The sequence below is a fragment of the Ornithodoros turicata genome, chromosome 1 (assembly GCF_037126465.1).
Source record: "Ornithodoros turicata isolate Travis chromosome 1, ASM3712646v1, whole genome shotgun sequence".
NCBI classification, from domain to species: domain Eukaryota; kingdom Metazoa; phylum Arthropoda; class Arachnida; order Ixodida; family Argasidae; genus Ornithodoros; species Ornithodoros turicata.
The window spans coordinates 183,140,204-183,167,634 of NC_088201.1; the positions used below are offsets into that span (position 1 = coordinate 183,140,204).

The 27,431-nt window shown below is 48.0% G+C and overlaps 1 protein-coding gene across 1 annotated transcript in view; it reads left to right on the forward strand.

The window, feature by feature from the left end:
• The window catches only part of LOC135373742 (uncharacterized), a 79,091-nt gene that overhangs the window by 47,798 nt on the left and 3,862 nt on the right, over positions 1 to 27,431 (forward strand). Inside the window, exons 7-9 of the mRNA XM_064606833.1 lie at positions 2,956 to 3,067; positions 5,994 to 6,149; positions 18,774 to 18,906. Of these exons, the coding sequence (XP_064462903.1) occupies positions 2,956 to 3,067; positions 5,994 to 6,149; positions 18,774 to 18,906 (401 nt within the window). The remainder of the gene's footprint in view (positions 1 to 2,955; positions 3,068 to 5,993; positions 6,150 to 18,773; positions 18,907 to 27,431) is intronic.

Here is a 27,431-nt window from a genome sequence, read left to right on the forward strand (position 1 = left end):
ACTAATATGCCAGAAATTTTTCCGGGCGAAATCGCTTCATTCTGTGAGAAGCGTGCGCCTAAAGTGTCTCTTCCGCGTTCCTCCTCTCCCGCGCGCGTTCTCCTGTAGACTGAGTAACTGTACGAACTCTTTTCCTGTGTGAATTGCGTGAATTGTGTGCGAACTGTGTGAATCGTTCGCTGCAGTTGCGCTAGCAGATGCGATGTGATCGTCTTCTGCTCGGCTGCCGTTCACAACAAGGAACCCAATCATCTCCGTGACTATGAGGTTTCTGCTGACGAGTTACGTGGGCCTCTAGCGATTCACCGCAACGTTGTATTGGTTATATCGTCGTCACCAATAGAAAGTGTCTGAGGAATCTGGAAGAGGAAGAGGAATCTGGAAGGAGGGTGCAGAAAATTTGTCTGCTCGGGTTGCAGTGATCATGCTGTCTCACCTCAGGGGTTTCAGGCTCCGCTGAGGAAGTTACCTGTGAACATGAAAGCAGATGAGTGAAGAGAAACGAACGGATACATATGTTCAATATATTACATAAATATTCTCTTAAGGTATGGTTTCTAAGATCGTGCTAAACGAAGTCTGTTTTTATCAACAGTGCACCACCTGAGTTTAGTGACTAGATTCGGTAACTTCTATTTTGCCTTTTTTTTTTTTTTACTGTCTCTCTCTTCCTCTTGTGTGCCGTAAGCGGCCGCAACGTTCCACGTCACGCAGATGAGAATTAACCCATTTACGCAATCCTGAAATTTGTTGTAGCATTTGGACCACACGGACTGAGAGACCTTTGTTAGCACCAATAACGAAAAGCACTCACACTTTTGCGCTGTTTAGGTGGATGTTCTTTCCCTGGTGCGGACAGGTATTGTGATGGTGCTACAGGTTGATTCAAACAACACTGAGCTCGTTATCCAGTACGATGAAGAGATTCAGCATCCCCTTCCTAATCGCAATCATGCAAATGTTCGCTACAAACACGAGCAGTCGATGGCACCGCATCGTCTTTCCATAGGCTGTCCGATTGCGTCGTGGCGTGAAAAGATGTCCGTCTCGTCACTGGGAAGCATATGAAATTGCATGCTCGTCGAATATTGACGTGAATTAGGGCAACCAACCATTCAACATCGTCTCGGCATGTCGTCGAACGACAGGATGCGACTGCAATAGACTGCGGCCATCGCGCGGAAGCTGGCGCTCATGGGGTTTTCCACAGGGTGTCGGAGCGAACCGAAAACCGAAAAAACCGCTATTGTGGTGCGCACCGGAACGGAATCGAAACCGTATACGATTTTTTCGCTCAGGAGGGAAACCGAAAAAATATATTTAACGGTTTTTGGTCCAACAAAAAACTTCATCAGTTTGGACTACGGATAGGCGAATGAAACAGACGTCGTGTGCTCTGTGGTCATGTCATTGATACTATACGAGGGTTACGGTTACGGTGGCATGTATGTCGGTATACTATGACCCTTAGGCTCCCTTTGTAATGGTTTATCGTTCGCGCACGCACACAGACTTAGAGGTACATGTGACTCTCCAGCAATGTGCCGTAGTGTTCGTTTTAATTTGATTCCCGCAAACTCTCCTCAACTAAACAGCGACCCAAGGGGGCTGCATAACGGCTTCTTTATCGGCAATGTCGCGCAACGCGTCCCTTGTTGGAGAGCAGCTAAGTTGAATACATTTAGGTATACGCGAGGGCAAGCCCGTGCGAAGTGGCAACTCTTTTGTAGACAGGACACGAAGAAAATAAAACGGAGCCGTCGAGCGCGTTTGTGAGTGAAGGTGTTCCTCGATTTGCATCCTACTCGTGCGGTGGTGCTTGCTGACGAGACAGTAGCAGCACACATTCGGATGGGACGCGATCGCTCCAATCCAGCAAGAAAGTACTTTACGTATGACATCACGACAAACAAGTCCGTTTGTAGCATGTGCTTCAAGAAAGGAGAAAGCCCATTTGAACAGACAGTAACCTACAGGAACCAGGAGCTACCAATTTCACAGCTGTCTATTAATATTAAATATCATGTATGCGCAATAAACGAGTTTACATTTTGTAACGTTGATTTTTTTTGTGGGGATGAATATTCCCAGTAGAAGGGGAACCGGTTAAAAACCGGTATGAACCGTTATTTTTTTGCTCCGGAGCAGAACCGGTACCGGATCGTTTACGATGTAACCGGAACGAGAACCAGAACGAAAAACGTTTCGGTTCGACACCCTGGTTTTCCACTCCCGATGAATGCATACGCGGGATCATACGGCGCGATCACGTGTCACGATGACGTGTCGCGGACCCGGCCGTGGTCCTGCAAAGTTGCTCGGTGTGTTTCCGTGCGGCAGCTTTCCACGGCGCGGCGCCAGCAGTACTCCCCTCGCCGCTCCGTTTAAATTCGCTCCTGAGAATACTCCTCGCATGACGAAGGTAAAAGTTTGGTTCTCGACTCAGAATAATGTTTTCTTTCTGACAAAAAGAGAAAAAATCATACCGTAGTCCCTTTAAACCCACGACCCTTACGAAACACGGCAGCTAGCATGGTTCATAGCAGCTCAGTGCAAAACAACACCCACCTGTTGCCGAGGGTATGGAAACACGGTTCGAGTGTAGGCCAGAAAGGTCTATAATGCATGGGGTGATCACGAAGGCACGATCGGATTAAGACATCGCATGAAGATGCACCATTTCCCCCATTGTATTACAAGAACCATTAAACATTGACTCACACACAGCCCACGCTTAAAATCGCGTTACGATTGCGTAATCTTCGCTTCAATTGTTTTCTAGTATCTACTTTCTTTCTGTGCACAGTGTGATCCACAGTATTGCTGATACCATGCAACGGCGACGTATGGGGCGTTTGAACCGCTGTGTGCACCACCTCAAAACGTCACGACATGGGGTGATCGACAGACGTTATTTAATCAAGAGATTAATATACATTTGTAACGCTCACGCAGGTCTTGCATCAAAAAAAGCAGGAATATGTACTGAGGATAACCTGGCGATCTCTCCCGACATGCCGGGAGTTTACATTGGAGTGCTTGCAGCCGTGAGAGTACTTGGTCACCTGTAAGTAAATGCAACATGTGAATATTTCCTTCTAAAGCCGAAATCCTGTAAATTGCTATTTATATTAGGACAATGGGGTTTTTGTTATTCTTCAAGGCAATAGACGATCCTATTTTTAAGCCATGATGGCAACCACGGCTGCTCAACAGCGGCTTCGTGACATCACACAGTACCAGCTCCCGCAGCATAGTGGATAGGATGATCGCTTTCCACGTCGAGGCTTGGAGGTGACGTGGGTTCGACTCCCCGCGCCGCCTGTGCCGTCTGGGGTGTTCCTGCAGATATCTTCACCTGAACGACATATTCAGGAGCTTTCTGTTGCATTCTTCAGTGGCTTTCTGGGTGGAACTTCAAGTATAGACGACCTTAGCAACTACGTCGTTCATTACGTAACGCCTCCGCGCAGAGCTTGCTGGTGGGTTTTAGCAGCTTTAGCAGCTTATCAGCGGACGCGTTTTCCCCCTTCGTGCCCAGCACAGCAAAATTTAATATCGAACTGGTCTTCCCATGACGTCACATGTTTGTAAACAGAGGGCCCTCAATAGACAGGTCCCATTAACAGCCAGACTCCGTTTTTTATACACAGCTCTACGGGGTATTTTTTTGTAATGGAAACATATTTTTCATTAAAAAAACTATAAGGGCTATAGCCATGCTGTTTTCACTTCTATCATCTCTGGGCCGACGGACGTTCTTGGCCATATGTTGCTCAACCGTCAAATGACTAATTACTTAAAAATCGTTGGTTTACTTTTTCATTATAAAAGCTACGAAGTTGTCCCACGTAGAACATCTGTTCTTTTCGGTGACCTGATATCGTAACCCTTTTTAGAACAACAATCCGTTGGTAGATCGTCCGCAAAAAAATGGTGAATGAACACAATTTTTTCTTTATTTTGTTTATTGCGCATCTTCGGAGACGCGTCTTATGCCCCTGTCACACGGCAAACCGAATGGCATTTCCAGCGAATGACAGTCGCACCGAACGTTATTCGTCTCTTACATCGAGCTACACGAAGAAACAGAATGTCATTCGCAAATGATGTCCGTGTCGATAATTAAGACACCAGGGCCGACCATCTGAAGCATTATACAGGTACATTAGTTATGTTTTTATTTCTTTTGCTCGAAACTAGCGAAACAATCGATTATTTCACAAAATCGTTGCCTTTTCAAAGACACATAATTGGCTAAGTACCGCAAGCAAAGACAACTAAGAAGCCTATCTGCACCGCACTTGGCAAGGTAGCGACTGGGAACGAGGGCAGTTCTCGAAAAACAGTGTTTAGCCTTCTTTCCTTCGTGTCAAAAGTTATCAAATTTGTGATAAAATATTGGAGTACAACTATGGTACAGCTTTTCATTCATCTTTCATTTCTTCGAACGGTTGATCGTTGTTGTTTTTGATGCCTCTCTACTGCGAGGGTACGCTGTCAGCGCGAGAGAGAAAAGCGAATGAGTTCCCCCAACTCATTCGCTGGGCGAATATCATTCGCAAGTATTGCCATTTGATTTCGCCGTGTGACACGAAACGAATGTCATTCAGTGCGAATATCATTCGCTGGGAATGACATTCAATCTGCCGTGTGACATGGGTATTACCTTCACCCCTAGTGTGAGATGGTGAAAGAGCCTCATGACGTCGAAGATGCCGCCACTTTGCTACCTCATGCGTCGAAGATTAGCCTTAACTTTCGGAAACAAACACGTACAAAAAAAAAGAACACACACACACGCACACAAAATACACGTATATCGGGAGACGTTATCGGAACTGCCCTTATCTTGGGTTGCATTTTCTGTTTTCTCTTAATCTTTTTCAAGGACGCAAGAGTTGACCTTCCTTCACCCTCAAGAGTTTCCTTCACCCCCAGTTTCACATTGGGGGTGAAGGAAAGACGGGTCTCTGAAGATGCGCAATGAACAAAATAAAGAAAAAAATGGTGCCCCTTCACGAATTTTTTGCGGACGATCTACCAAACGGATTTTTGTTCTGAAAACGGCTACAATATCAGGTCACCGAAAGGAACAGATGTTCTCATTGGGACAACTTCGTAGCTTTTGCAATGAAAAAGTTAATTAGCGATTTTTAGGTAATTAGGCATTTGACGGTCGAGCATCATATGGCCAAGAGCGTCCGCCGGCCCAGAGATGATAGAAGTGTAAACAGCATGGCTATAGCCCATATAGTTTTTTAATGAAAAATCTATCTCCATTAAAAAAAAAAAACATCCTGACTATTGAACATGCGCGTATCGCCACCAAGCGCATAGCGTGTCATCTGTAAGAGAGCATTGTATCTAATGTCCTTTGAGAAGTTATTACGTCACACGCTTGGTTGCGCTATGCGTATGTTCAACGGCCATCCGTTTCAATGATAATTGAAAACTGTCATTGTGTGCCCAGGTTGTACAAAACACTGGGAGGTGGTGGGTTCGAAACCTACCCCCGCCTGCGCTGTCTGAGGCATTCTCCGGGTTTTCCGTCGGTACAGTTCTCCCCAAAGTCGGCCCAGGACGCATACTAACCCAACTGTCTTGCGCTCCTTCCTGTTGTCCTCTCTCCATCTGTTCACGTCTGTGCGCAGCTCATCACCACAGTTGCTTCGCGGCGCTAACACGGAATGAAAAAACTGTTCGTATAACAGGGATATTAAGCTGCTTAACCAATAGACGGTTTATGTTTGCTCTTTAGACTAACAACCCTTTTTAATAACGTACCCAACATGATCCCTAGGGGGAGGAACATTCTTGTATATCACAATGCAATGCTTCCTCAAATACTGTTCAATTTGATAGATTGCGTATCCTTTAGTTTCGCAGCAGTACAGCATATTGAAATAACCGAAAAGTTTTCGTACCATTTACATGAATAATTTTTCCGCAATTGTGCAAACTCCTCTGCATCGGCACAAATTCTCTTCCAGGATGGGAGCGGAGTATGATGACTTGAGAAAAGGCAAGGGTGCAAGCAACCCAGACTGCCAAGCATCCGACCGTTTCGTGATGTCTCGCTTTGAAAACAAGGAGCAGTCTAACAGGTTCTCTGACTGCTCTTTGGAGGAAATGGAGGCAACACTGAAGTAAGTCAATTGGAACTACGCAAGTCCCTTTGTCACACTACATTACTTAGTTGATTTGTCCCAAATTGTGTGCAATTCATTCAGTGCATTGGTGTCTTGTGCTGCATTCTAATTTCGTGCATTGGGGAATTGGCGCTGAATCGTGAGCAGAGCTGTTAATGGATTATCAATGTCGCCAGATTTTCCAAGTTGGCATTTGAGCGAAATGATATTTCAACGCCGGGAACAGAGTACAACGTTGAAAATGCAACCGAATAACATTTTTCTGTTTGCTGCATGAGTTAAAAGCCTCGTCGTACAATGCGGAGAAAGCCAGGCGCGAATTTGAATTCAAGATCCCCCCAAAGACAAGTGAAACGTACGAAACACGAGGATGCCGCGGCATCCCAGCTCTCGAAATCTCAGGTCTCAAAATTTATAACGACAAAATCCTGTATCTCCGAGGTCTGAGAATGACCGTGTTTCAAAATAGGATACCACTGGCCAAAACATCAAATAGGCCATTCCTGGCCAAACCAAACTAGCAGGATGTTGCAGCTCGACTCTCTTAAATTTCGCAAAAAAAGAAAAAAAGTGTGTATGTAGAATATAAACATATTTTCTCAAGATTTTGTTTTCTTGCACATTGGGGACGCTCCGAACTTTGCCCAAACAGATGATATTTCTGCGCATTCTTTACCTGGTATTAGAGTGAAAGGCATATGGAACGATAACAAATCTGGGGGCTTAATCGCTGCGCGAGCGAAACGAACCGACATAAGGAATCGTTATCTTACCGAAACGAAAAATGATAACAAAGTTGCACGCATAACGAGGAAACAAGGCTGTCCCAGCGGGCCCGTGCTTTGCTCCTCGTGACGCATGACGTAACTTCCTCGTTTTCGTTAAAAGTGGCGCTATGTTTGGCAAACTACATACCGTGATCGGTATTATACGAGAGGGTAACCCAGGTGAAAAGACGTTAACGTTGCATGGGCCCACAGAGAACAAGAAAATGGCGGAAGGTTTCTTTGCCTGGAAGATAACGGAAGCTGCGAACCGTGAACCAGGCAGCCGTAACCGTCAAGATGGATTTCAGTTGGATGAAATAGATTTTAGGAAGTTATTCCGCCTGTCAAAAAGAGCAGCCCACGTACTACAACCTTTTAGGGTATAAACGGCTTGTTCCAGGGCGCATACCTTTTGATGTTTAAACGCTTCGAGGTAAAGTAATTTTATACCTCCCTGAAGGCATATTATTTGCACCTAATGGTATAAGCATATATCCCGTTGAATGTGTATTTGCAAACGCGGGGTCTAATCTTGGAAAACTGGTATATTCGATTTATTTCAGCGCTTTGTATAAGAGTGGCACTCTCATGATCTAGCTCGTAACACAATTAGAAGAAAATAATATTGAGGACAAGTGCTCTAATAACATCAACTACGGCGAGAGGGAAAGGGAGAAAGAAAATCCCTGGAGACGCACGCACACAAACGTACCCGCAAACTCATATTCACAATGTGCAGGTGTAGAACGTAGAGTGGAGCTCGTGCAGATTACTCGCCACGCAGGAAGCAACGTGGAAGGATTTAATGGAGGACAGATATTGGTATAATACATGGTTTCGGAAAACGTGGGGCCGTTTTCGCCGGCACGGTTTTCACGGCACCTCCAACAGCATTCTGCCCGGCTGCGAAGTCTTTCCAGTCTCTGCCCGATGTTGACAAGTATATGTGGACGAAAATGCTCCTCGGAATAAATTACGGATGTAGTTCCGTATCGGGACTAGAGCCCTGCACGGGCCCGGGCCCGGCCCGCGGGCTGGGCCGGGCTTGTTATTGGTTGTGTGCTCCGGGCCGAGCCGGGCCCGGACCGACAAAATATGCAAACACCGCGGGCCGGGCATGACCCGGGCCGACAAAAGACGCCAGCACAGCGGGCCGGGCCGGGCCCGGGCCGACAAACATGTTTCCGAGAGTCAGGCTGTACTGTGTCACGCAGTTAATTCCACGCAATGAAGGACTATTAGTTCATGTCATAACGTGCGTGCGTCATTCCTGTGCATAGTATTTGCAGAAACAAGCAAGGGACACTGCATTATGCGTATGATTCGACCCTCTATAACATTCTCAATTGAAGCCACTTTACATTGCTCCTGACTCCTCACGTATTTCACAACATGTTCGCAAAACTTGGTGAAAGGGGTAAGGATTGGGAGGAGTTTGTCGACGGCATCCTCTACATCCACAAAAACTTGGTAGTGTCACGTTAACGGGCTTGCCTGCGTGCGTCCTGGATTTAATTTGGTCTCCTGGTGTTGTAGTGTCAAACCGACAGAATGTCTATGGCCGTGTCTTCTCTTCCTATAAATTTACTTATAAATTTGTGTTATAAGCGCTGGAAACGCGTACGTCACGTCTGGAAATACTAGGCCGCTATCTACGCGCTGAGTCACCGGGCCAGGCCGGGTCGGGCTCTATTCGCTGAGTCACAGGGCCGGGCCGAGTTCTATTCACGAGGCCATCGGGCCGGGTCGGGCCGCATAAAACCCTGAAGGTCCGGGCCCGGGTCGGGCCGGGCCATTTTTTTATTCGCCCGGGCTGGGTCGGGCCCGGAAAAGTCGGCCCGTGCAGGGCTCTGATCGGGACCACAGGCTTTTTTTAAAGAAAAAAAACAAACAAACAGAAATCAAACGCTTTTACGTGAAAGAGGAGCTAATTAGTAAAGAAATTAACAGGAATGACCCTCATATATTGCGTGAAACGTATAACAATTTAATTTTATCGCCCGTTTCTGGAAGGCGATCCGCCATCTTTACTGAGGAACCCGAGGCACAGTCTCGACGCCCGGACCGCATAGTGCGTGCCGGGGGGGGGGGGGGGGGGGCGCCCCCAGACCCCCCAATCTGTAGAACCTAACCTAGACTAACCTCACTGATGTGAGATGGCGAGTTCAACGACCCTGCCTCTTGCAAGATGGCAAGTTTCGACTCCGTTAGGGTTAGCAGTCCCGTGTTCCTGCTACGCTAAAAGTGAATCAGGTGGGGTTGTTGAAATGCATATAAAAAAGTTATAGTCCGCAGAATTTTATAATTGTTACATTTTTAGATTCAGTATATGACCTTCTTCTCTACAATATTTACTCCCCCCCTTCCTAACTCCTTCACTAATTTTTCTAAAAACGAGTAATCCCCATACGGAACTACACCCTAAATTACCGTTGGTTTGCAAGCATCGGGCCAGAACCTCGTATTGCTGGACAGTTGTTCGAGCAGTGCGAGAACCACGAGACGACGGCATGCTTGCTGCCTTCCAAAGAATAGTAAAAAAACTGAAGATGTAAAGTGACGGAAATGACGTTGACGCGCTCGCGCCCCAGGCGTAGTCAGCTAATATCACGTGCACGGCCGTAGCGACACCGACAGCTTAACGACATCGGTTGACGAAGAAATGCGATTGCGCAAAGGGGATATCGTCGTTACGTTTGTTCTATTCGGTAGCCTACTACTTCGCTTGCCGTGTTAGGGACGGAGAAGATGATGAGAAGGACCGCGCGGCATCGCTCGGGTTCTGTACTTCCCCCATTTCGGTATGCAGCCAAGTATGTTCGGTCGAAGTTGTGGTCAGAGATTACGCCACTGTCCCGTTGACAAAGCGAGCACGAAATATGCCCCGTGAAACCCGTCTCGCGCTAGTTTTAACGATCGCTGTTGCTGTCCTTAGTTCGTAAGGTGGACTTGCGATTAAGCCCCCGGTGACGTGGTGAGATATCAAGAAAGGCCGCCACCCACATGCGGTAGAGATGTGCGCAACCCCCTGCCGCTTGCCGCGCGTATGCATGCCGCCCCAGCAATACGCCTCCGGCCGCCGCTCTCCACAGCGAGATCTCGTCCAACGCGAGAGCTTCTGAGACCGTGTTTGACAAGATGGCGAACAACAGCGAAGTCGAGTTATTGACTGTAGTGAACGTTTTCTTTGTTACACCCCAGCTTTTGCGAAGTCAACATCACAGACGCGAGAAACGCCGGCTTGGATTAAATTGGAAAAAGAAAGAAAAATATGCTACGAAAGGTTAGCTACGTAAAATAGAAGAACAAACAAACAAACAATCATAAACAGGAAACAAGAAAGGGGTAGAGTGGGTGTAGCAGCATAAAGCATAAAGGAAAACGGGGGAAAGGAAAGGGGGAGACGTTCGACGCCGAGAAACACTCACTGCACAATGTCAGATATAGTGCGAACACAATGTCACCGAAGTTTTCACAGAGTGTCAAGCAAGTCCGAGGCGGTAAGGAAGTCCACAAGAGCGCGCAATGCCGGCACCTGGTGTTGGGCAGGTCATCAGCCTAGAACCTTCCCAACGGAGAAAGGTCGATTGTCGAGGCGGGCTAGTGCGGCCTCAAAGGAAGGACGGGGCTCTCTGTATCGAGGGCAGGCTTCTAGAACGCTGGCTTTGGGTTCACTCGCAGTGGAAATAGCTCATTTCTTGATTAGGAAATTATTAAAAGAAAGCGTGGGGCAAGCAGGGGCTCAGGCTCATGCTTGGGGCCTTCCGAGCGTCTCCAGTACAGAGTCTATACGTTGAATCGAAGGAATGCTCCTTGAAAAGACGGCGTTCTCACCTCGGTACGTCATACGCACTTAGAATAAGTAGTCTACCCCAAAATTCAGCCTCGACTTGCGTCAAGCACACACGCTTTAAACAGCTGTTTATTAACAAGCCCTCTGTCATCCCTCCGTTCTCCTTGCGAATGGCATCAGAGTTTGATTGTCACGGTTTCTCTTCGTGTGACCTACAAGTTGTAGAGTGTAGCAGAGAGGTCCCACCCTGGGAACCCCCTCCAAGGTATGACACCTCTTTGGCAGAATTCAGTACTTCAAGAAGAGTTTGCACACTTGAAAGAGAGCTTTGATAACCATACTGAGATTTACACAGATGGGCCCAAGTCCAGTGCAGGAGTGACTTGTGTGATGATTTGTGGCACGCACACAAGGTCTCACCGTATAAAAACCTTTGTATCAATTTTTACTTCCGAGGTTTACGCCATTATGTTGGCGCTTAACTACATCCTTCAAGATTCCATAAAGTCTTCTGTTATATATACAGACTCCTTGAGCTCCATTAACGCTATCTGTAATCAGCACGCAACAAACAACTTTCTTGTGCAGCGAGCGAGATCTTTAGCCAGTTTGATAAGAACAAAGGGGTACTCTCTCATCCTATGCTGGGTGCCCAGCCACGTAGGCATCAAAGGCAATGAGTTAGCAGATCAAGTAGCTGCAGCTGGTCTCCAAAATGACGTCACACCTTTCGATATGTCTGTTCAAGACCAGATCGGCAATAAGATCGGCACTCAAGAAATCACTCCACGGAATGTGGCAAGCGTTTTGGAACACACAAACAAATAACAAGCTCCACTTCATTAAACCTCACATTCAAGATATAGGAGACCGGCTGGAAAACCGCCTGTTGTGCACTTTACGAGCAAGGTTACGTATAGGCCATACGCACCTTACTCATGGGTTCTTACTTCGGAGAGAGGAGCCACCTCAGTACTGTGGTCAGCTCCTGTCTGTTGTACACATACTCATCACATGCACACATCATGAAATACATCGCAAACATGATTTCAAGGAATTTTATAAATACTTCATACCTCTTCACCGAGTCCTATTGCTTGGTGACGAGGCTCTCGACGTTGGCGTTATCGGCTTTTTTGTAGCCTCAGAGTAATGTCTTACATGTATACAGTCATCTTTTTTAGTCATCGTGTTTTTCTTAAATAACCATAAGATCACCACTGTCTCAACCATACCTCAGTTTATGGCGCATTATGATCTTTGTTGTCAATGCGCCATTAAACTCCCAATCATCATCATCACCACTTGCAGCTTGGGCGTCGCACCAGGATCGCGTGTTCCGTAAACTTGTATCGGGACCTCTACCTCACAGAGCGGGATGCAAATGCGCTGACAAAATGTTTTCCTGTTTACGAAAAAATACCTACGGAGATTTTTTAGTATGTTATAGGCACGCTGAAAGATAAAGATAAGCGGCGATGACACTCTCTCATCTCGCCATGCGAAGGCCGCGTGTAGATAGTGTTCGTCTCCTGAGCCCCCTATTCTGAACGCCATCTCTCGGTGCGTAGTAGGACTGACAGTACAGCCAAATGTGACCTTCGCCTCTCCAGGCGTTGCAAGTGTGGGTCTTCGGTTCTTGGCCTCGGCAGCTATCTTGCGCACCGTGAGATGGCGATCAGACGAGGGGTCTTGAAAGCGAACATTATCTGGACGCTCCGCTGGCGTGGGTGTCAACATCTCTCTGTATCTTACACTGTGGTTACAGCATAGGATATGTTCTTGATGTGGTGTGATTTTTTTACTTCCGAGACGACTTCATGCATGTGAAAATCGTAAATCGTGAAGCTGTTACGAAACAGCGACTCTGAGTATTCGGTAGAACATGACAGAACAGCAGAAGGCGAAATTCGTTCAATGTGTGAAAATGGTACGTTACAGACGTAATGCGAGTGCGCTGACGAACCGTTTTTCTCGCCTAAGAACAGACGCACCTGTAATTTTTCGAAATCAAAAAGGAAATCGTCACTTTTCACAAGAGAGGGTCATAAAGACATCACTTTTTACTTACTAGACGACCTCAACTAACCAATGAGCTGCAGCGGAGTATGGTGACGAAATGTTTCTCATTTAAGGAACCACAACACCTTTATTACGGGATGATGACGGGGGAGGTTCATCGCCGGGGGCGATGCTCACCCCGTTGCTGGTGGTGATGCGGGGAATGAAATAATGAGCCCCTTCACAATAAGGATCGAGGTGCTGTGGTGTCCAGAAAGGTGAAGAGAGCCTTGGGGGCAGAGCGTTGGTGTGCTGGATGTGGCCAGGGGCCAAGCAATTTTATGAGAGAGAGGGGGTGGTAGTCTAGCTCGTTGAGGTATACCCGGAGACAACGGTTCGGGAAGGTTGGTAGTGTGGGCAATTGAGAAGCATGTGCTCTAGATCTTCAACAGCACCGCAGTGGCTGCAGTGGGGAGAGGCAACTTGTCTCAAGCGGTAGCGCCACTGTGCTGTTAAGGCCACATCGAGGCGCATTCGATGAACTAATCTTGACGAGAGATATACGTGCAGGCATGCGGAATGCGAGCGCTGGATCAACTCTGCTCAGCATGGCGGGAGGAGAATGTCAGCGGTCCGTTGGCGAGTAGCCAGAGGAGTCACGAGGCGTCAAAGTACGGACCGACGATCCCCTCTCAGCAGTGCAATACGCGTCCGTCTCCGAGACGAGAGAGCTGCTTGGGCGGCGCTGTCAGCCTGTTCATTACCTTCGACACTGCAAGTGGCTGGAACCCATTGAGGAACCAGCCTGTGCCCTGCTTCGTAGACAAGTTTGTAAGCCATTAACACATCCATTACCAACGGTGTGGAGGAGCCTCGGATGCCAGATATTTCTATTGCTTGCGCCGCAGATGTTGAGTCAGTGAATACCACCCAATTCTGTGGGGTAAAGTGAACGATGTGCTGCAGAAAGAAAAGTATGGCATAGAGTTCCGCAGCTGTGGATGAGGTTTGATGCGAAAGGCGATGTCTATCAACTACGCCTTCGGAAGGGATGACGAATGCCGACGCGGACTTACCATTTCGAGATGCGCCATTGGTGTATGCGGTGGCAGAGGTAGAAACCTTCGCGTCTACGAGAGGATAAAAATGGGCTCGAAGGACTTGAGGAGGATCCTGATCTCTGCGGTACTGGAGGTCTGGAAGAAGTGCGAAGGTGGGTGGCACAGGCAGAGACCAGGGAGCATTCGGAGGGGTAACGTCCTTAGGTATGAAGCCAGTGAGAGCCTGGTTATAGGACAGGATCTGTTCAACAAACGGCACGATTTCTTTCACTTCCAAGACGACCTCAAGTATGTGAAGACATTATCTGAAAAGTGTCTGTTTTTACGATTGCTCGATATTCTCGGACACTTAGTTAAACAGCGAATCGAGATCGTAAGAATGATATCCATGCAGTGGTTTATGAGCATAAATAATATCAGGATCCTGAGAGAATGCTAACATGCAAAATATATATCGTAAACTTGACCCAAAACGCGCTCCGTTCTTGAGCTCTTACGACGTCATCGAATTTCTTCTGTTGAAAGGGACGAGCCACGGTGCGAAAGTAAGAACAGCTTTACTGTCTGGATGCGAAAGCGCAAGTGATCAGAAGAACTGGTGCGCGAGGGATGTGCGTGCCAAATGTCAGCTGTCGTCGTTTTCCAACATATTCTCGTTCCATATGCTCTTCGTGAAGCTAGATGGACCCTTCCCCTCTAACACAATGAAAAGAAAGCGCAGTAATGCTGTATGTGTCAGAAAGACGCGTGGAACGAACAACACTTTTTTTTGTTTGGGCCAAGTTCGGGGTGCCCCAGTGTTCAAGAAACAAAATCAAATAGGTTTATATCCTACATACACACCCCTAACGGAATGCACACAACTTTTGCTAGAGAAATGTACGAGGGCAGAGCTACACCTTTGGCTGGTTTGGCTGGAATGGCCAAGCTTCGTGTGTTTTCGATGTCGGTCAAAATAATTTTAGCGAATGAAATGCACATTGCATGCACATGTGGGAACTAGCTAGCAGACAGCCACACAGGAGGAAGCCCAGAGGTCAACTGTTTATTCGGGCGCGTAGCGCGTGCCCGCTGTTGCGATAGACATCGTCGTCGTCGACGGTAGGTGGTCGCCACAGGTACTCCCGCCCAGAGACAGCGGGGGCTGTGGTTGCAGGTTGCAGCAGTAGCTGGAGCATGGGATGGAACGCAGATGGGTGATGCGATGATGGGGGGCAGGTGCGGTGCTGAAGGAGTCGCTTGAATCGCTTTGAGTCGCGTGAGTGGCTTTGAGTCGCTTTGGAAGAGCTTGGCGATGTGCGCCAGAAGGTTTGCGAGGCCGTGGAGAGAGATTTGCGGGGCCGTGAAGAGAGGTTGACAAGTTGGTTGTAGAGAGGTTGAAAGCCGTGTTGGCTGCGCGTGTGTGGCGTTGTTCGCCGCGCTGATGAACTGCCGAGACGTCGGCTGCAGGGAGGGTGACGTCGGCTGCCGTGACGAGCGCGACCGCTCGGCGAGCACGAGGCTCTGTTGTCACGGCCGGCAGGTGATGGTAATGCGGTGGTAATTAGGTGACGTTCGTGCGAACCTTCCAAGCTCACCTGAGGACGCGGTGCTGACGGCGATGGCTGCCGAAGGTGGAATTGGCGCATGGTGGTGGTTTGCCGTGCGGTGAGTGACCTCTGTTGCCGGGTGGAAAAGGCAGCTTCCTCCTGGGAATGACGTTGAGTGGGCCTGGGAAGCTTGGTGCAGAAGATGGAGAATTTAGGGTGGTAAGAAGGCCGAATAGTCCGAGGTGTTCGAATGTTCGGGTCACCAACTGTGGGAACTAGCTAGCAGACAGCCACACAGGAGGAAGCCCAGAGGTCAACTGTTTATTCGGGCGCGTAGCGCGTGCCAGCTGTTGCGATAGACATCGTCGTCGTCGACGGTAGGTGGTCGCCACATAGCCATGGTTATGCTTAACTGGGTGGTTGGAGCAGCAGAAAACGAACAGACGTTGGGCGCGTTAAGTAGCGATTTCACCCGACGCGCGGGGTATTCCTTGTTCCTCGTTCTCCGGTACTTCTACTAAACGGTCTGTGAGATCCTCGAGTGCGATATGGGCCCATGCGCAGTTTCCAAGCCCGCTGATTGGTTTTCCAGCTCCCATTTACTCTACCTCTCTACGGCACTTATGTGCTCTGTGCCTGCAAGCGGAGCACGAGAGTTCTCGCGAGCGTGATGAAACTCTCACGCTTCAGCTTGCAGGTCGGAGTGCGCCAATGTAGGCGTAAGTGTTCCTGCCGCTTGACGTATAGAGGGAAGGGGAGGCCGGAAAACGAATGATCCCTCTGAAAACTTTGTCTGGGCGCGTATCGCGCTCGTTGCTCTGAACGATCGTTTAGTAGACGTACCGGAGTACGAGGGACAGAATGCACGTTAGGCAGAGCCCTTACTTACAACGTTCTATGGTTAACTAAGACCCGGGTTAGTCTACGTCTGGTGACTAGAGGTCCTCGCGAGTGTCCGAGGCGATGCCCGCATCAGATTGTGTCGGTTTGGAATTTGGAACGCCCGGTATACTAGACTTGTGGGTTCTTAACTGTGAGATTTCGGGATACTCCCCTAAAGAGGGTGAAATCAAACGTGAAATAGCGACAAGGAAAAAATGACAGAGACGGGACGTGTTGCCCCTTTTCTTTGTCCTACGGGTCTCTGTCCTTTGTTCCTTGTCGCTATATGTCAGCTATATACCAACCAGCTCGATATATCTGTTAAACGTGAGATGAACGCACTGGAATGATAAGGAAACAGGCTCACGGTGTAAGGCAGCTCACAGCAGCGAGTAAGCCTTTTCATACACCTACTGTTGGAGTAGGCGTATGAAAATGCAGACGTTAAAGGGTTTGAGACAGGTTATCCCACGTTATCCCTGGTAAACGTAAAAGACGGTTCTTTGCACCAGTGTGTACTTGAACTTGAAAGTTTCACAGCGAAAAGAGTAATAGAAGAGGAGAAAAAGGGGACCGCGAATAAAGAAACTCGTGTGCTCTGACATCACAGGGCAAGCCGCTGCCACTGGGGCCGCGGCATATACAGAGCCATACGCCATCGCCAAGAGCATACACAAAATATACATATAAGACTTCACTCGTTGAATGTATGAAACGAAGACGAGAACTAAATAAATGTATTTAGTCCACAGGGCTTAATAAACACCATACGCAAAAACGTAACAGCTCGAATTATTTCTTCATATTTCAGCTTCCGGTCCTATGCGCCGGTATGCTTGGTAACACTTCCTGCTAGGCTCTCGAATGGTCAAAACGGGCGAATCACTTCCTTCGTTCGCCCCAAGGAGCTGCTCACGGCCGCGGGTGCCCCTAGCTCATCACGAACGCATGTCAAATAATGGAAGTCGCCCAGAGTTGCCCATCGGAAGCTTTCAGGTGTTTCATAACAAATGTGTTTCTAAGGCGAACAAAACGTTTCAAGACGAAGCGATGATTCGCGAAGCGTGCTTTTTACTGTTCCTATGAAACGTTGGAATCCTTTATAGCTGTTTGAAGTCTATGTCACAAAGTGTTCTGGCTACCGCTGCAGCGGTTCAATTTTAACTTGGACTGAATTCGTTGCACACTACAGTCCGCTATGAGCAGACATCGGAGCACAATGCATGCAAATAAGTTCAACTTTGACTAAGATTTGGATGAGGTATATTTTACGCTGATAACTATTGTGGCAGGATATAACTGCCGCCGACGCTTACCGCGCGGAATAGAAAAAAAAAGAAGAAGAAGAAGAAGAATACATGGGACGATGGCGACTGAGGCATCACGTGAACCGCAGAGTCGCCAAAACGGGAAGGCGAGTCGGCGGCGGCGGGGCGAGGGGGGGTCTCGTGAGTCGAGCGAAAAAGTTTTCAGCGCTTTTCCGTCGCAGAGACGCCGGATACAGTTACCGCTTAAAGTGAAACACCGGCTAACGACGCTGAAGTGCAGGAACTTTTGCGACAGGCAAACGTCTGTCCGATCCGCCTCAAGTGGCCCACAGGTGTAGACTGGGGCCCTTTAAACTCTCACATTCGCTCAGGTCTTTTGTTTCGTCAGTAGTGCTTTCGCTGGAAAAAGGAAAATGGGCTAATAAATAAACTGCGATTAGCTTTATCCGAGACTCTAGAGTGTTTCCAATGGGTGGGTGTGTTATGTAGGCTCCGGTGCGAAATCACCCTTGCACCCCGGGGCATTTACCCTTGATGTACCTAGTTAAGAAGGCACACCAGCTCGTCGTTGCCCATACATTTTCTATGGAAAGTTTCGTACGCCTTGTTTCAGCAACCAATCAGACAATTTTGACACTGATGGTGTCATTACGAAGAGAAAGCCGAAAGCTATTTAGTGTGGAGAACAGAATTTTCGTTTGTGTGTTGTTATTATTATTTTGTGTGTGGTGGCCTCGAATATATCGAAAAAAAGTACCGATTCCTAGGCTGTCTTTAAAGGCGTATTTCTTAATGTATGCTGCAAATACAAAAATTCCGATGTCCACACTAAATAGAAGAATGTTTCCAGGAGCCATAGACACCGTTTTTTGTGACTGAGACTGTTTGCTAAGGAGGTGAAGCGAACCATGTGAGGGCATGTAGGTGGCTTTGTGTAACATCCAAACCAGCACAATGCATTGAAAATCCCGGGCACAGGCGTGGCTGGTGGGTATATTATCAGTGCCATGCTCCACCTAGAGGAGCTGTACTCGATAATACAACCTTGGTGTATCGGTCTACCCACATGCACTTACACTATCAATACACTGTTTCGTTCAAGCGCATAAAAGATTGAACTCAGGATTATGTAGCGCAACGGACGAAGCGCTGTTCCTCCGTTATGACAGGCCCTTGTCTGTTTCATTAGTGCAAATAATTACTTTGTCGCAATAATTATGAGAGTTACCCTTCACACTGTCGACGAACAAAGCGTAAATCTATAATTTGTTTGCTGTATTCTGATGCGAAAACAATTTGGATCGATTTGTTTCCTTGCAGAAATATGACGTGCACGGATACAGGGCCCGAGCCACCTGAGTACAAGATCAACTCAACGATTAAATATCCTGGCGAAGACATGAGTCGTGAAGTCCAGTGTAAAAAGATTCGGCCCAATTATGTTGCGGCTGGGGTACGTAGAGCGTCTACTGTATAACAACATTTCGCATGCCGTCTGTAAGGTCAGTTTCCCTGGAGCTATTCTCAAGTGGGGTCAAAGGTTCTTGTCCCGTCTTTATTAAAACCACCTGGGACATAGGTAGCTCAGACAACAGGGCTAATTTGTGTTCAGCTTCTGGTACCCGTGTTGTTGAAACGTTGTATCCCATCCTGACCTTCGTGGTCAGCTGTCAGTTTGCCGGGGCGTCATAGAAGGGATGCCCATTTCGTAAACCGGAGATTAAAAAGCCACAAAATGGAGGGGCATAATATTATGGCCACGACTGTCGTCGTTTGGTCTATCCTTAGCCGTGCACTTGAGGGCTATTCCACTCACAAAGCCTATACTCTGGGCTTCTGTGGTTGCAGCAGCCGGAACAATATTAACGCCAGCTTCTGGACTCACAAGCAATAGGTAGGGCCATTTACAGTCTCTAAAAACCCCGAGTGCCCTAGTCGGATAACTTGGGTGTTTCGGTTACTAATGCCAATTGCGGCGGATGCGTGAAGTGCTGGAGTGTCGGCTCGTGTCGGATGCAGCTAAGCGAGCTGCTTTCAAACGCTGACCGCATCGAAACGCCGACAAGCAAGAAGGCGAATGCCACTCTGAATGTGGTTCCCTCCGTAAGAAAGGTACGCGAACAACTTGAAAACTAGAACGATTAGGCCTACGCAGCACACCTGAAATCCCCAGCTGATTCATTTTCAAGCCCCCGAGGTCCTCGACAAAATATCTATTCACATGGCCGGCGGGGACAACGCGAACAAAGAAAACGAGATCAAAACCGGAGCTGCCAAAGGAGGTCCCAGAAATACAGTGCTACAAGTGCAATACCTGACTGTAGCTAAAGGAAGCACTTTTCGAAACCATTAACGAGACCAGGGAATGCGACTTTCAGTGCAAAATATGCAAACTAAGGGAACTGGCACTTGCAGAAATAACAAATGAAACCAAACACCTGACAAAGGCGCACGCCGAGCAGAAACTGCTTCTGGAAAAGGTTAACTCTACGCTCGTTGGGTATGTAAAAGAACTCCGGGAGGAATGCCTCATACTTCGAACAGGACGACGTAGTGAAAGATAAGACAATTCCACAATGCAAAGGGCAATGAATGTATGCAATGAATGCAATAACAACTTCAAGTTTTTGATGATGATGAATGGGGAGTTTCATCGTCAGGGGCGATACTCTACACCATTGCTGATGGTGATGCAGGGAATGAAATAATGTGCCCCTTCACAATAACGTTTGAAGTCCTTTGGTGTACAGACACGTGAAAAGAGCTTTGAGGGCACAGTGTTGGTGGGCTGGATTTTTCCAGGGACCAAGCAATTTTGGGAGAGAAAGGGAGCGAGACTCCAGCTTGTTAAGAAACCCGGGGAGAGCGTTCGGGAAGGTTGGGAGTGTGGGCAATGAAGAAGAATGTGCACAACACCTTCTATGAAGACCTTTTATGGCACCGTAGTGACAGCATCTGGGAGAGTCAACTTGTCTCAAGCGGTAAAACCACTGAGCTGGAAAAGCCACATCGAGTCGCATTCGATGAATTAATGCAGCATCTTGATGATAGGTGTTTCGTGGCATGTGGAAAGGAGTGTAGGATCCACTCTCCTCAGCACAGATGGGGGAGAATGTGAGTTGTCCATTGGCGGGAAGCCAGGGGAGTCACGAGGCGTCGAAGAATGAAATGACGGTATCCTCTCAGCAGCGCAATACTCGTCTGTCTCCGAGACGAGAGAGCAGCGTCTGCTGCGACTGTCGGCCTGTTCACTCCCCACGACACCACAATGAGCCGGAACCCACTGGAGAACCAGCATGTACCCTGTGCCTGTGCTTCGTACACAAGATGGTAAGCCATTAACATATCCGTCACTATGGGTGCGGATCAGCCTCATATGCCAGATTGTTCAATAGCTTTCGGTGTAGATCTTGAGTCAGTGAAGACTGCCCATTCCCGCGGGGTAAAATCAAGGATGTGGTGCGTGAAGTAAAGGACGTCATAGAGTTCCGAAGCTGTTGGTGAGGTTGGATGCGAAAGCGGGACAGAAACCATCACTCAGGCCCAATCACAAGCCATTCCTGGGGACCACCGTTGTAGTCTTCGTCTGGTACTGTTGTAGTCTTCGGCCCAACGGCCGAAGACTACAACAGGACTGCTCTGACAGGGAACACAAATGAAGCTGTGGCAAGTGAGAACAACAGGAGAGTACTCGACTTAAAGGTGAGACGATTTGATAAATATCTCACCGACCACTGCCCTTGTGGGATCCGTGGCCCACAAACCCGGGGTGGTTCCGTGTCCGACCCGCCGTAACCCCGATGAACACGAACACAGTAATTAACAAAAGACATAAGGTTTATTTCTTTACGACGTACGGATCAACTCGACTGCTCCGCTGCTGCCTCCAGACTACCTCCGCCTCCCTCGCTTCCTTCGTCTTAAATGCGCACTGCCTGCTTCGGGTGAGCTGATAACGCAGGTGCCGGTGCCGCCACGCCCCATGAATCACCACACTTGCGTGACTTGCGATTAGCGTTCCGACAGGGTGATGGCGTCCCACACCCTAAGGACGTAAAGATGATAGCCCTCCCAGGAAAGGCAATCAAAGCTGTGGGAGACATCCTAAGCAAAGAAATGCCCCGGATGACCCGCAATGAAGGCCTGTCCATTATCGTGTATGCTGGATGAAATGCCTAGACATGGGAGACTGGGATGACATCCAAAACAAAATCGAAAAACTGGCATGAGGATATACAGAAGCTGCATTCAAGGTCTGCACAATACCCTAGGTGACACATTTTGGCCCTGAAGCCCAAACCATTATCATGACAGCTACCGAAGACCTTGAATGCCTTTGCCTGAATAAGATACTCTAATTGGTGGACCTGCGAATAATCCCGTTCCAGGTTGTTTACCTCTTTAACTAAGTTTACTACAGCGTAGAGCCGTGCACGGGCCGTCTTTTCCGGCGGGCCCGGACCTTCAAATTTTTGTGCGGCCCAGCCCGGTGGCACAGGTAGTAGAGCCGGGCGCGGCCCAGGCCCCGACCTAGTATTTCCAGCCGTGACGTACGCGTTTCTGGCGGTAACCAATCAAATTTATTAGAAAATTTATAAGAAGAGAAGACAAGGCCACAAACATACAAGTGCTGGCGGTTTAGCACCGTAACAGCACGAGACCAAATTAAATCCAGAACGCACGCGGGCATGGGCGTTATCGTTACACTGTCAAGTTTTTGCGGAGGTAGAGGATGCTGTCGACAAACTCCTTATCCCAGTCCCTACCCCATCTCACTAAGCTTTGTCAACGTGATCGTGAAATACGTGAGGAGTGAGGAGCAATGCGAAGTGGCTTTGAGAATGTTCTAGAGGGTCGAATCATACGCATAATGCAGTGTTTTTTTTTGTTGTTTTTTTTTTTTTTTTGCCTTTGCAAGTATATGCACCGGAATGACGCAAGCGCGTGATGATATGACGTAATAGTGTTCCATTGTGTGGAATTAGCTGCGTGACCCGGCCGAGCCTGATTCTCGGAAACATGTTTGTCGGCCCGTGGCCAGCCCGGCCCGCGGTGGTGGCGTATTTTGACGACCCGGCGCGCGGTGCCGGCGTATTTTGTCGGCTCGGTCTCGGCCCGGCCCGGAGCACACAGAACATAACAAAACCCGGCTGGGAAGGCGAGAAAAGGCTTTTTTAGCCAAAGGGAAACGGGTGCCCCCACCAGCCAGGCATACAAAGTGACATGACCTCACTATTCCGGCGTACGGTGGACAGGAACAATCGAGGCGGCACAACTGGCGCCCGTGGTGGCGAAGGCAGCCACACGCAAGAACACACCGGTACAGCTACCGACCGAACATCCCGCGAAGAAGCAAATTGGAATACGTTACGCAGAGCCGCGGGCAACAACAACGACGCACCAGCCACAATGAACACAATACGCATCCCCGAGGACGCTTTCAGCAACAGCAACAACTATACGTCTAAAATCCCTCGACCCACAGACAAGCAGGCCAGAGAACGTCTCCAGGAGAGATGCAGCTAGCAGTGAAACCACCAAGCTACTACTACGGTCAAGGGGGGATGCATTACTCAGATACCGCTTTGCACATCCAGCCCAACCATGTGGCCAACAACAGTCAATCAGCGCAGAACATCCAAAACGCTCTAGCCGACATGCCGTTTGACTGACCTTTCCTCCTTTTTTCTTTTGTTCTAATACCTATATGTCCCCAACACAACTGGGTGGATTACGCTCAAGGGCAAATGGAAGCTCAAACACAGAAACCTATAGCGGGACACTCCAACTAGGAAAACATAGATTATTAATCGTTGTGTAGGCACCAGCTAATTAAGGCTAAACAGACAAAGAAGTTCAAAGAGCATATGTGGGTAGAGTTCGCATTTAAAGCCCTCACCATATTTAACTTAGAACAAGACTGCTGCGGCCAGAAGATTCAGCAGGGAGAAGAGCAACGTAGTGAAGTTTCGGGATGGCACGAACTTACTACGGATCTTGCTGCAAAATGCAGATGTGGCCTACTATACCTCTTACACCTACCTCGCAATAGTAATCGAAAATTCGGAACTCTAACTGAAAAGACATGAAATGTCGCTAATACGGAAGCTCAAGAGAAGCAAAGGTCACACATGGCACTTGGCTAGGCATTCCTACCAGCCATGTCAGGTGGGAAGATTACACTGTCAAACAACAGCCGTCCCAGTGGCGATGTACGCAAGTGAAGTAATAAGCCCCAGCAATCTACAGTAGATCAATTAAACCTCCTACAACGAGGAATATAGGGGTGGATACTACAGGGATCTTTCGCCACACACAACCCGGCCACAGAAGGCGAATTGGGATGATCTTCTTTCTCGTACCGCGGGGCCACCTCGAAGTCATGAGACTTGGGCAGGCTAGTCCACGGACCGAACGAATCATACATCACCCGTTTATTGAGGCACGTTCATTTTGACGCACACGTGCTTATGAGATTCAAATAATCACTCTGATAGAATTTATAGCCAAGACGCAAAACGGTCGTAGCAGCTGCTGTTCACGGCCGTGGTTGATATAGAATATTTTCGTTATTTGAGCGACTTTAAACTTCGTATTTCACAGAGTGAATGCTTTAGTAGAGAGGTATCTCGCTGTATATCGTTTCATGGTCCCCTTAATCCACCCTCAAAAGAAGTAGAATCTCCTGATTCTAAACAAATTGTGAATTGGTTAACATTGAAATACGCTAAAGTTAATACTGAAGAGGGTATGTTATCACATGTTAAAGTGACATGTAATGCATACACGGTGAATGATGCGAAGTTCCGTACTAAGATGAGTGGAAAAATACTTGAACTGACACTAAATTCGAAATGTGCACTAAGAAAATGTTGATCTGAAGGGGTCAGTGGATGAGAAAAGCCAAACGGCAACAATGTAAATGTGTGTGAGTGTGTGGGGTTATGATTGAGCGTGTTGGTTAAGAAGTGTGTGACTAAGTGAGAGAGCTAATTCAAAAAGTAAAATCGAAGAGAATATGTATATGACCGCAAAAAAAAAAGAAGGGAAGAAAGTCACATTGCAGACACTGCCACACATTGAAAGAAAGGAAGTACGAAGTACAATGTCATTTATGGACCAGAGCGCCCCTGTCCGTGAATGAACCACATTTACTGAGGCGTCTCTATGAAACGCGTGTACTTTGCAACGCTTGCACGAAGAGTGAACAAATTCAAATAAGGCCGTAGATACGTACAGGTACGCTTTGTTTGGTAACACGTCCATACCTTGTAGTGTATGGTGGACTAGGATCAGATTCTGACGAATCGTCTTCATAAACAGAGACAAAATCGCCATAATGCAGTGTTGAACGCAAAGGCAAGACGAACCAAGCCGAAACAAGGCGTATGGGGCAACACGACAAACATTAACATGTACTGTATATTCCTGTTTTTCATGTTGCCCATTCTCTGGCTTGTTTCGTCACGGGTTTCATCCACCAGCTAGCCTGCGTTTACGCTATTTTATCAATAACGGGCGCAAAATCTTTAGCTCTGATTGATATCTGCGACGCAGGTATTATGTGTTGGGTGCAGCAGAACGAAACAACAGCAACAACTTTTATATGATGAATGGGGAGTTCCATCGCCTGGGGCGATACTCTACCCCATTGCTGATGGTGCTGTGGGGAATGACAGCAGAACGAAGGCGGCTTTATTTTACCATGTTATCCCTAATCAAATACTCATTTTTTAATTAGGCAAATAGGCATTTGGTGCATTGGTTTCGTACTGGCTGAAGCTGGTGAACTCTCAGTGGAGGCTTTCTGTTAGCGTGAAACGGCTCGACACTTCCTACGTTTGCGTGCACATATTCCCCGTCACCCACTCCTCAGGAAAATTCGATACCGTCCTGAAAGTGATTTCCATCGAGTAGCGCAGAGGACACGCCAGACACACCTACTGGCTTCATAGCTAAGGACGTCGCTCCGCCGGACTCTGCCTGTGCCACCCACCTTGGTACGTCCTCCGGACCTCCTGGGATGAAGAGATTAGGATGCTCCTCAAGTCCTTCGAGTCCATGTTTATGGTCTGGTAGACGCGATTTTTTCTACCGAACTTTAACACCTCTGCCGCAGCATACACCGATGGCGCATCTCGAAATGGCAAGTCCGCCTCGGCATTCGTCATCCCATCCGAAGGTGTAGTGGAAGGACGTCGCCTTTCGCATCAGACCTCATCCACAGCTGCGGAACTGTATGCCACCCTTTTCTTTCTGCAGCACATCGTTCATTTTACCCCGCGGGAATGGGTAGTCTTCACTGACTCTAAATCAGCGCTCCTCTAAGCAATTGAAAATTCTGGCATCCGAGGTTCATCCGCACCGTTGACGATTGCTGTGTTAATGGTTTAGAACCTTGTCTACAAGCTGGTTCTTCAGTGGGTTCCAGCCCATGAGGTGTCGAAGAGAATGAACAGGCCGACAGCGCCGCAGAAGGAGCTCTCTCGTCTCGGAGACGGACGCGTATTGCGCTGCTGAGAGGAGATAGTCGTTCCGTACTTCGACGCCTCGTGACTCCGCTGGCTTCCCTCTAATGGACCGCTGACATTCTCCCCCCAGCTATGCTGAGCAAAGTTGATCCAGCGCTCCCTTTCCGCATGCCTCAACATACATCTCGTCAAGATGCAGCATTAGTTCATCGAATGCGCATCGATGTGGCTTTTACAGCGCAGTGGCGCTACCGCTTGAGACAAGTTGCCTCTCTCCAATGCTGTCACAGCGGTGCTGTGCAAGATTTAGAGGACATTCGTCCCCATTGCCCACACTAACAACCTTCCCGAACCGTACTTTCTGGATCCCTTACAAGCTAGACTCACGCCCCCCCCCCTCTCTCACAAAATTGCTTGGTCCCGGGCCACATCCAGCCAACCAACGCTCTGCCCTCAAAGCTCTCTTGACCTATCTGGATACCATAGGACTTCGATCCTTATTGTGAAGCGGCTCATTATTTCATTGCCCGAATCACCACCAACAATGAGGTAGAGTTTCGCCCCTGGCTATGAAACTCCCGATTCATCATCTCACAATAAAGTTGTTGTTGTTGCTTTCGTACCAAGAACAATGATATCGCATACATTGCATATTTGCATTGCAACATTGCATATTTTGAGGATTTTCAGTGTATAGTTGCATGAATATTTCGGGAGATTTTGGTGCATATTTATCCGCGCTCTAGATGATCACGTATATCAGCACAAAATCAGAGACAGACAGAATAATGAAACACCGACTGCTGCTGCACGGACACAGGTACGGAGTTCTAGAAAGGTGAGGAGCACCGCATTCACCCCGTATGGGTGAAAGCGGTGCTCTAAAAGCGGGTGCCGTTGTATGGAGCTGTCGTAACTCCCTCGAACACCAGAAGGTGTGGCGGTCGCATTGTCTGAACTCGTTCTCACGCTGGCAGCATCGTCGCGTAAATATTTATTGCATCTGCTTTAAAAGTACACACCATTCTATGTCGTGTGGAGACACATGCAGTTGCAGCGAAGGAATATAGCACCAATTTTTACTCTTTCTGAGGATAATTCGTGCCTCAATGAAAATGATTGATGGAGCAGGTCTAAAAGTTGGGTGAAAAGGTTAGGTAGTTGGTACTTGTACATCATACTATAGATACGCTGTAACGAAGAACACAGGACAAAAGAATCAGACAGCGAAGCAGCCGTCCTGTCTGATTATGTCGTCCTGTTTTCCTCGTTGCTGCATCTCTACAATATTATGAAGAGATGCAGCTGGTTTTATTTCCGCTGCTAACCTAGAATGCCAGTCTGTGTTAACCAAAAGAAGATGACCTCCACACATAAATACCTTGAGAACTTTTTGTGCACAACCTATTACAATTTAAGAGGGAGTGCTGACACATTCTTCCCCCTTTTGGTGGATAAGAAAGGCTTCATATACCTCTCTATCACGTTGCAATCGCAGCCAAATTTC